Here is a 10,717-nt window from a genome sequence, read left to right on the forward strand (position 1 = left end):
CTATATTTCACAAATGCAATTCTCAGGAGCTGATGTAAAACTAATGTAATAATACTCCACTTTCTTTTCTGATGGATCTTACCTTAGTTGTACAAGAAAAATGAATCTGGGACTATATAATAAATTTGAAGGATAATCCTCAATTTTTTCAATAAAATATATGAATTATAGGGATGGCCCAGAGATCCAGACAGACTTACTGGACTCATGCTAACTAAATGTGAACCATGGGTGTGACTTTAGAACATCATCATCCCTGGAGAACCACAGTTCAGAAGCATTAAGACAATATTGCACAACTGGATTGGGCCAGATTCTTCACACAGGGAAGCTGTCTGAAACACAGCTAACATACATACAGATTTCTTGTAACTGAAGTTAATAATTTTGGATATACCTGTTAAGTTTTCACAAAATACTTTACTTAAAACAGAGTAAAAATATTTCACTTGCCTTAATCTGAATGTATATAAAGGAATATAAGTACAACACCAGTTTATCATTGTGCTGTGCTTTTTTCTTTTCCCTTTAAGTATTCAATGAGTTTGAGGTTTCAGAAGAGTGAAAGTAGAGTGGCTGTCAGTTGCAAATAAACAGACTTTGCAACCAATCAGACTTTGCCAAAAGCTTGGCAACCAATCAGAGCAGAGATTATAGTAATTGCACTAGACACATTGACATATTCAAAACATGACCATGCAAATCTCTAAGTGCTTTTTGGCTAGTGGCTGTTAGTCAAACAGAATGCAAAGATTCATCCAATCTACAGTTATAGGATTTCCCCTGTAAATAGTGGTTTTCAAAAGAAACCTACAGAAGCTCTCAAATTCTTTTTTTCAAATGCATCCCTGGTTTTTCCTTTTACCTCTATTTTGACTTCTCAAAAAGAGCAGCTCTCCTAGTTAAACTTGGGCATTAAAAAGTCACTTAAAAACACACAATACTATGTATACAGTCCTTTCAGTCACAATTCTTTCTGAAATCAAGAGGAATCTATCAGGGTTTAGGTATTCCCTGAAGGAAGTAGCAGTAGCTTGCAGGATGGTGATATTAGAACCCGAGGTTGCATGTTGGTTTTTGGCATATGACACTGAGTTAATGATAGTGGCCAATCAAAATATAGTAATTTACATAATGTATCATGGAGAAATAAACCCCCTCAACCACATTGCAGGAAACAGCATAACTGAAAAGTAACTGTTTAGTAGGGGTGTGTGAAGCGGGCGATTCGATTAGTTGATTCAGATCACTGTCCCCAATTTGATTTGGCCAAATACGAACCTGAAGATTCAAAGTTGATTCAAAGAATCAGCGATTCGGACATGGACAGTTTAAAAAAAATTTTCTACATACCTCAAGATACCAGTGTGGCTTGCTCCCGCGGAGCATCCCACAGGAGTGCGGGAGGAAAGTGGAACAAAAAGTACTTTCGGGTCTACTGCCAAGCACATGGGGGGGACCCCTCGCGGCCCACCCAGCTCGGCAATTGGCCGTGGGGGGACCCTGGGTATCCCTCCAGACCCAGGAGGCACCAGTCGCCGAGCAGGAGGGGTGTGGGGCAGGGGCCCCAGCATGCTCCCCGGTGAACCCGAAAGTGGACCGGAAATGCTTATGGTTCACTTCCGGGTCTGCTGCCAAGCATGCTGGGGAGTCCCCTGCACTCCTGTGGGACACACCATGCGCCCCAGCATTGCAGCATTCACGAGCCGCCTGCTACCTAAAGGTACGTAGAAAGAACATTTAAAGCTGTGTCAACATCCAAATCTCCGAATCTTTCCAAATAGATTCAGAAGGCTCCGATTCGATTCGGTGAGATTAAAGGGTCCTCTGATTCAATTCGGATTCGGAGATTTGGCCACCGAATTGGGCCGACTCTCTGCCGAATTCAATCAGGGACCGAAGCTTTGCACAGCCCTACTGTTTAGTTACAGTGAAGTCCCCATGATCTCTGACCTCTCCCTCTCTTCCTCTCCTTTTAAGAAAACCACCAAGAAATAAACACTTAATTATTCAATGAAACATATTGATTCTAGACAGTCAAATCTGGATATTATTTTTTTCCATGTAATAATGACAGTCTCAGATTTGATGCAAAATAAATTGCCTTCCATAGTTTTTAAGGCAGAAAGAGATAGTTAGCTGTGTTTATCTGAAGTCAAACAAAAGGTAGGGCCATGCATTCTTCATTCCTTCTACAGGATGAGAGTGCACAAGAAAAAGAAAAAACTTGTTTAAAATATTACCTCACTAAGTAACACTAATTTTTTGGGTTAAGATTTATTTACTCATTTTGAAAAAGGAATGTGTGTCACAATGAAGAAAACCACATTTAAATAGGGCAAGTAGAATATTATTGTAGGTTTTACCTGTTTTTCTGAGTGGAAAGTCGTCTTTGGAATCATACATCCCCAGTACAGGGTGGTTATAGGTACCTGATACTCCACTTTGGGGAGGTGAACTCTGGTCAAGAGAACTATGCTGTGTTTTCCTGTATAGGAAGTAGAAAGAAGTACAGAAAATATTACAAAACTGTAAAGAAATTTGGCATAGAATAATTTTCTCACTGTTATATTAAAACAGTCCTCTATTGACTTTCAAACCATAGCAATCCATTTGTAACTCAAACTTAACCCTGAACAAAGGCACTATCTCTTTAAAAAAAAACACCCAAAAAAGCAACCAGACCTTTTGCTCACTTGTTTCCTATTGTTTTCCTTGTACTAGTTCCCGCTTTACATAAACATCCAAATACAACAACAACAACAACAACAGATTTAAAATCTGAGACCTTGATTTAGCAAGACAATTACGCATATGCTTAAGTTTATGCATGGGAGTAGTCCTGCAACATAAGGCTCCAATTCAACTAAGTATGGCAACCATGTATACTTAAGAACTGTGTTAAATTGGGACCTTATTCAATAAGAGGAGTCATACTGCAGAAGTTAAGCACATTTAAATGCTTTCTTGTACTTTTCCATGGGTTTCAGTTTAGCAATGGTCATTGCTAAACTGAAACCCAAAACAATGGCATAAAAAAGTTTACTGTAAACACTTTAGCTGTCATCTGTAAACCCCACAACAGCAACAATGTTGGATAGGTGGTCCTTCTGGATATTACTCTGCTGAATTGAGGTGTAGGTACTTTGCAGGGTTGGCACCGAAGGACTCAAAACTGTTCGGGATCATCTTTTTTAAAATGACAGTTTATAGCTTTGTTTGAAAAGACTTTTGGAAGTAATTTATTCTGTTTGCTAAAGATATTAAATAATTAATGAATTTTCCAATCTTCCACAACTACGCTGGCTGTATTTTTTCTACTTAGTGACCTTTACCAAGTTTGCCAATTTATTTTCTGGGAAGTATATGAGCTGATGCTGAAACCCGACCAGGACAGAACTTTGGAAATCTCTGGACTTTCCACATTAATACGTTTGACAACTTAACAAAATGATCCCGTTAATAGCTAGAGATTATAGACACATAGCTATCAAACAATTTTACAGAGAGAATATTACTTAATCACTGTATTCTTTGTTTAAAATATTAAATAATTTAATGAGAATGCAAAATAAGCACCTGGCTATAGAAACATTCAGTCCTCCCAGTTATACTCTTATTCATTAATCAGGCATTCTAGAAGAACTTGATTAAAATATTCTGCAAGTAAAATATCCTTAGGGAAATACATTTATTGTAGTTCCAACTTCAACATTAAATAAACCATCCAATTTCTTTAGCAGAACATCTAGGAAGTTAAAATAGTGAGAAGCATGTTTCACCAGGTTTATAGTAACCAATGTACTAAAATGTATAGATTTCAATTGAAATGTGAGGAACTGATTATCAAAAGCTGTCAAAAAAACAAAATGAACGTTTGTAATTTTTTAAGTTTTTTTTAAAGTGCATTTATTTACTAAAAAGTCTACAAAATATGCAACTTAGAATGTTCTACATGAATATCCTTCCCAAACAATTTAATGTAATATTTATTTTTAGTTCCTGCATTTGTAAATTTTCCATAAAATCTTCAACAGATCTGCAATACTTTCACATTATATTAATACATGCACATTTTCTATTTCTGTAACCACATACATGCATACACAGTTCACTAGTACACTCGATCTGAATGAAATCGTATTGCAAAATGTCTAAATCCTCCACAATGCAGAATTAGTTTTCTCTGCCCAGTTCCATCCATTTTATTTGAAGTTGACACCAAAAGATATTTTATAAACAAAGTTCAAATGCCTGAAGCACAGATTACTACCAAGAGGTACTAAAATTGATTTTATTATGACTTAAACTACACCATCATGAAGAGTAGGCACACTGTAACTACAAAGCCCTGTTTGATGCATCTGGATTTGTTGAATCCTGGATACTCAATATTGCAAACTTTCACCAGCCATAATTGTTTGTACCGCTGGGAAATATGACAATAAAGCTATAAGCAGACATCATATTTATCCCAGGATAAACCATTTTATCCTGGGACAAACTGCAAAATTGTTTAGACATTTATGTCTGTTGTCCTGGGATAAATCTTGAAAAGATTAATGGGATAAGAAGTACTAACAGTTTATCCCAGGACATTGCAAAGTGTATCTGAATGGTCATCCTGAGATTGCATCAACGAATCCATGGCAGAAAAGCAACACATTCAGCCACTCAGTACACCCTGATTAATGGGGCACTGTGTGTACACATCAATCCTGGACTGTTTCTGTTCCAGGGCGCACACAGGCACAACTTGTCCAACAATAACTGCAATGCTGTTCCTACCATAAAATCTTACACTGGTTTCAACAAACTGCATGGCTCTTATGACTATATGTCAGCATACCCTTCAGAGATTTTCAAGTCTGATAATTGACTGCACATTCAAATATAAAACTGCACATTCAAATTAAAATATGCAAGTCTCCAAATACATAATACACCTATTATTTGCAATGTGTGATCCTTCAAACAGGTGCGCATAGTAAGGGGATATGCTACTTCAAACACACACACCTGCGGTCATTTGATTTTAATAAACATTCAACTGCATGCATCTCTGGTGGAGTGTTGCACATGCAGAGAATACAGGCACCTGTGAGTTTGACAATCTCACTCAATACAAACACATAAGTATGTCAATGTCAGTTACTAAAACAAAAATACAGTCAAGCTTCCTTTCTTTTCTTCCTTTTTTCAGTAGCAGACACGTAGAATACAACAGCAACATGATACACACATGAGAACCTCCTTGGAAAGTCTGTAGCAGACCCTGTAATGCCCTGTCCATATCACAATGAAACCATCATAACCTATATTATGATGTGTTCAAGATGATACAACAAACAACAAGATTGTGTGTGGCAAATTAGTTTTAAAATAGTGAACAACGTTATTGGCAACACATTTTAAAAGTAACTGTACTAAGACAGTCACTGTGTTAATCTGAAATCAAGGAGAAGGCAGGGTAGATTTGCAGTTTACAGACTAAATTAGAGAGATAAATAGCATAAGCTTTCATGAGCTAGAGCTCACTTCATCAGATGCTGTGAAAAGACATGCACAGAGCGCTGTACATAATGGAGAGAGTTATTTGAATACAAAAGTTATAAAGGGAAGGGGAAGGGGAAGAGGGCAGTGCTGAGAGAGGCATGTAAGCCAAGAGCCCATAGGAACAAAGGGATCAGAAAAACTAATCCAGGTAATGTGATAAATATGTACAGTCCCTTGCATAAACCATATACAACACAATCCAGTCTGTGGATGATTTCTTGTTCTGCAAATTTCTGTACAAATCAGTTTCTAAAGGTTTGCTGCCTAAGAACAGAGACCCTGAGGTCAGAGATGGAGGGTCCAGGGAGGTCAAAGTGTTCTGCCACTGGCCTTTGTGTCTTTCTAGAGCTGATGTCAGATAAGTGTTCAATTCTGGTCGTTACCTACACCTCCCAGCTTGAACACTTTAGACCATTAATAACCTCCAACCCCTCCTGGAAAAAGACAACCATCTGAAGGTAGTCATGGGAGATTATTCTGCCCTGGTTTACAGGCAGCCCTACAACCTCAAACGGCATCTCTCAAGCAATAAACTACATAATTTCCATTCTCGTTGAAGCACCATAATTTGCAGCAGACCCAGATGTCTGTTGTGCTTGAACAGCAACACACACCACATCATCACTGGACCAAATAACATTGATTATAACATCCAAGGTGCTTCAACTCTACCAATGCTATATATACCATCTGCTGCTTAAAGGGCCCCTCTACATGAAAGAATGAATAAATGCCAATCTAACATCAGCTCCAGAAAGTCATGCATGCCCGTGGCAGAACACTTTAACCTCCTTGGACATTCCAGATTTAGGTGCCTGTTGATCATTTTCTATCATTATTTTGGACCTGAGTACTCCAAAGATTCTAGTCTTTTCTTTAGCTGGCCCTTGGTCAAGAGGGTACTATGCTGTATGTGCCACACGGAGCCTGTCCAATACACACAGGCAGTACTGCAGGCCATATCTTTGATATATCTCTGCCAAATGATATTGCCTCTGCCCCCTAGTGGGAGAAGCTTTCAGCCCACCTAGTCCACACTCCTTATTCATTAAGGGGTTGGTAATATATAGCCTTCAGGCTGGATTTGGCTCTCAAACAGGTCCAAGACAGTACAGAGGATAGGCGATATAGAACTGCGCTGTACCAGCCACCCCCTTGAAAGCACTCCTCTCTTCTAAGGAGCCTTTTGCTGCTTTGCATGTGTGCTTCCCTAGCTTAGAGGGGTCAGGAATCTGCAGCAAGAGAGAGTGCCAGCTACTGGCCGCTCTGGGGGAGGATGGAGACTTTCAGCCCATAGCCAGAGTCAGGTCATAAGCTCTGGCCTGTGCAGGCAAAAGGCTGTTGACCTCTATTTTAGGCAAATCCCACATTACTCTCTATTTCCTTGCCATGATCCCATTATAAGGATATATGTGGCAGCTTGCCTGGCTGCTTCCCTGTGGTTCTACCCTGGGGACGGAGGCATTACCAAGCAGCCCACTAATTGGACTCACTGTGAGCCTAAAACCTGCCATAAATGAGAGGAGGCCACAAAATTAAGGGCACCAAGGTCTAAGAGAAATACGCCAGTAGCATAGTTAATCGAAAGACGAAGATTTCCCTTTCAGACCGTAACAGTTTACTTTTTTTCAACACAGAAAATTCACGTACAATCACAACTACACATCAGATTTTCCTGAGGCCACAGGATCAAAGTGATCAAAGTTCTGGAATTAAAATGTAAAATCACTCATTAGCCTTCATTCCACTATTGACTTAATGCTATTTTTGCATAATAAAATCTAGGCATTTTAACCTAATGGGAAAGTGAGAATGTAGCTGTTCACAGTCACGTGTTCTTAGGGTCATTCCAAAATTTCTTGGTCACTCATGCAGCTGAGCAGAATACTGGAAAATCAACTCTGACAGAAAAATAATGCCAGCTTCCAGTTTCAAACAGAGTTCACCTCTTTCATATTATCACCAACTGTTGATTTAGCAGTGGATCTTAAATACTGCTACTACATAAATCATCCATGTGTTACTATATGAGCCTGTGTGATGACACTACACAATTATACTATCATAATTAATGCAAAATAGTTTTAATCTAACCTGAGATGTCAAAAGCTAAGTTTAAAAGGCACATCAGATTTTTCTCTTACCATCTCAACATATCCTTAGGGATTGGTGCTATGATTTTCGAGTGCTTTCCATATTTCTGTATACATTTCTGTATTTCCAAACATTGGAATTTCATTTAAGATTAAGATTTAACTCTGAATGTCCTGAGTTTGGAACTCTTGCTTCTGATATGAATTACATAGGATCCATAACTTTTTTACCCTTAAATTCCTTACACATTTGTAAGGTTAATCCAAATTAAATATAGTCTTTATTAAGAAATGTGTATGGGATCACTGAACAAGTCAGCCAAAATGCTATCATGTGATATTTCTAATATTCTGATCATATTCCATATCAACCTTTAAGACTAACTTAAGGCGAGGTTTATCCATGGGTTCTCGATGTTCTAGTCCATTTCTAGAGCAGCAAAAATAGCCAGAGCATGTTAGTCAGTTTTCTCATTGCTTCTGATCCCTGCATTCTTCTACATGCACATCCCAATTCCCTCCTCTCTTTTACACATACCCTCGTGTACATGTACACTAATTTCTTCCTTCCATTCTGAATGCACACAAGAGTCTGCTGTGTGCGTAACTGTTCAATCATGAGGTAGGGGTAGGAGTAACTTTTTCTTTGGGATCTGAAAGTTTCAATGTGAATGGAGTTCACTATCACAGCCTAACAGCATGGGTAAAAACTACCGTGAGAGGATGATATCAAATATTTCCCCTCATTCAGATCCTGTTCAGTAGAAATGGTTCAGGTAGTGAAACAAGGGAAAGCTAAGTTATGGCAGCCAGGAAGCTGCCTCTAATATTTTTCACTGCAATGAGTTTCTTCTCTTTTTAAGAAAGAACTATGATCCTCATCTGCAATAGCCTAATCTACATGGAAGCATCTCTCTGGAGAAACAGAAGGCCAAAGCCCTCAGACGTTTAATTAGTTTTACTCACTGAAGCCCAGACAAACCAGGACAATGACAACTTCTTTTCAAAAAGAGGCTAGTAGGCCTCTGCTCAAACCACAAGCATCAGGAGATGGTTTCTTGATTTTGCTTTATTCCCCTTTCAGTTCTACCTGTCATGGTCTCTCTCTCAACAATGACTAATGTTCAAGCGTACAGGTCAATTATTTTCAGCTACATCGGGAGCCTTTGGCTCTGCTGAGTGAAACATACATTTCTGGTTTGTTTATATATTTATACCCTTTTGTGGACGCAAGTAAGCTAGAAAAGGATAGACTGTGCTTTTACCCCTAAGAAAGACCATGCTGAATCACTGTTGAAATCAACCCATTCAGATGTAAATACAAATCATTAACAAATAGGAGATATTATTTAGGAATGAAGCAAAGCAGCCTACAGCCATCAAATGAGTGTATTCTATTTTTCTCTTCATAATACTATGCCAATACCACTTTCATATGAAACCAACCACTGAACTTTCTCTGTGAAATATGTGTAAAGAGAGGGGGGCGGGGGTTGGTCCTTATTTGAGAGTAAATCTCAAACATAAAATTAGTCTTGAGTATTAAAATAATTGAGAAACACTGATGTCTGTCTATAACTTGGCTTAAAGAAATCACTTTTCTTTCATGTGACATTGTGCCAATTTTTTTTAGCATATGATGATACAATGATCACAAAGCAAGGAAACCAAAATCACAATTTTATGTCCAAATTTTGCAGCAGCTGATTGCCTCAGGTGTAGTATTGTGCAAATCCAATAGAATTTCATTAAATGCACAGAGAGATTATTCAGAGGTGATGTGGTTCACCAATGCAATTTTCTGCCCAAATTGTGCACAAATATTCACATTCAGCTCTGCTTATCCCCTCAATATTGAGTTGGCAGATGCACATTGAGGTTCCAATGTTAGGTCTGAAAGATCTGTAAAGCTCTGTTGATATTCATTTGTCTTCATGATCATTGGCTGTGAAGTCTAAAGGACAGTTTGGTGTCATCAAGCTGTAGACTATTTAGCGTTATCCGGGGTTCAGCACAAGAAGGCCAATTGTGCCAGTTAACATCAGGTGATACAATCCTGCTCAAAATGCCTGGTTTGGAATGGTTGGTGGTCAATAGTTAGTGTCTTCATTAAAGGGCTTTCAGCACTAAAAAATATTTCTACATCTGGTGTGACACTTTCAAGGCACAGTATTTTCAAGTATGTATATGACTGATGTAGCAAATCCTTAATTTTTTTTTATTAACACTACATGGCCACAGAAATTAATTTGAGGGGTACAATTTGAATATTTTTAAAAATGTAATATTTTAAATAACCTGAATGCCAATTACGTGAATTGTAATGGTAATTTTTCCATTACCCCAGAGACATAAACTTCCCATACTGAAGACCACACAATGAATTAAAGAATTTTAGATGCCTGGTAGAGATTGATCTGTAGGTATAATTACACAGAATAATCGACTTTGAGTAGCCACAGAAAAAATATCTATCAAAGTGCTCTTAGGAGAAACAATTTTGTGGACAGTTACACTAGAGTGGGGGTGACACTCTAGACCCTGAAGGGGCTGTGAATTCAGGGATGGGGTGTGCGGTGATAGTGTTAATCCCTAACACAGCAGATCAGAGAGCCACAGTGAATAATATCACCATCAAGCACCCTGCCACCAAATTCTAGGGTACAGAGTCTGACCAGGGCTCATTTCAGCCACAGCACAGCAATCAATGGCTTTATTAACTCCTGTGGCTCCATGAGCTGACACTTTGGCTCAGGCACCCGTGGTGGTTAATGCCAATGCTGCTCATCAGACTGCTAGAGGCAGGTCCAGATCTAGCCTACAATGAGCTCTACAATCCAGTTCTAGCCCAGAGACCAAATGAGTTTGACATCCCTGAATTAGAGAAGGCATACATGTATCATTTAGTGTAACATAACAGTATTTGAAAAGAATATATCTGAAACGTCAGATAATTCCTTTCACAATCACTACAATTTGCAATGCATCTACCTAGAAAAAAATGAAGCCAAACGAACACCGATTGGTAACATGTAGCTCTTTTATTAAAAATACATCAGCCCCTTTCC

General features: G+C 38.5%; 1 protein-coding gene across 4 annotated transcripts in view; it reads right to left on the reverse strand.

Annotated features, from left to right (window-relative positions):
• The window catches only part of HDAC4 (histone deacetylase 4), a 422,181-nt gene that overhangs the window by 159,085 nt on the left and 252,379 nt on the right, over nucleotides 1-10,717 (reverse strand). For all 4 annotated transcript variants that reach the window (XM_025199370.1, XM_014518186.2, XM_025199369.1 and 1 more), the window contains one exon: nucleotides 2,367-2,488. In XM_025199370.1, coding sequence (XP_025055155.1) covers nucleotides 2,367-2,488 — 122 coding nt within the window. The remainder of the gene's footprint in view (nucleotides 1-2,366; nucleotides 2,489-10,717) is intronic.

The sequence above is a fragment of the Alligator sinensis genome, unplaced genomic scaffold (genome assembly GCF_000455745.1).
Source record: "Alligator sinensis unplaced genomic scaffold, ASM45574v1 scaffold233_2, whole genome shotgun sequence".
In the NCBI taxonomy this organism is placed as follows: domain Eukaryota; kingdom Metazoa; phylum Chordata; order Crocodylia; family Alligatoridae; genus Alligator; species Alligator sinensis.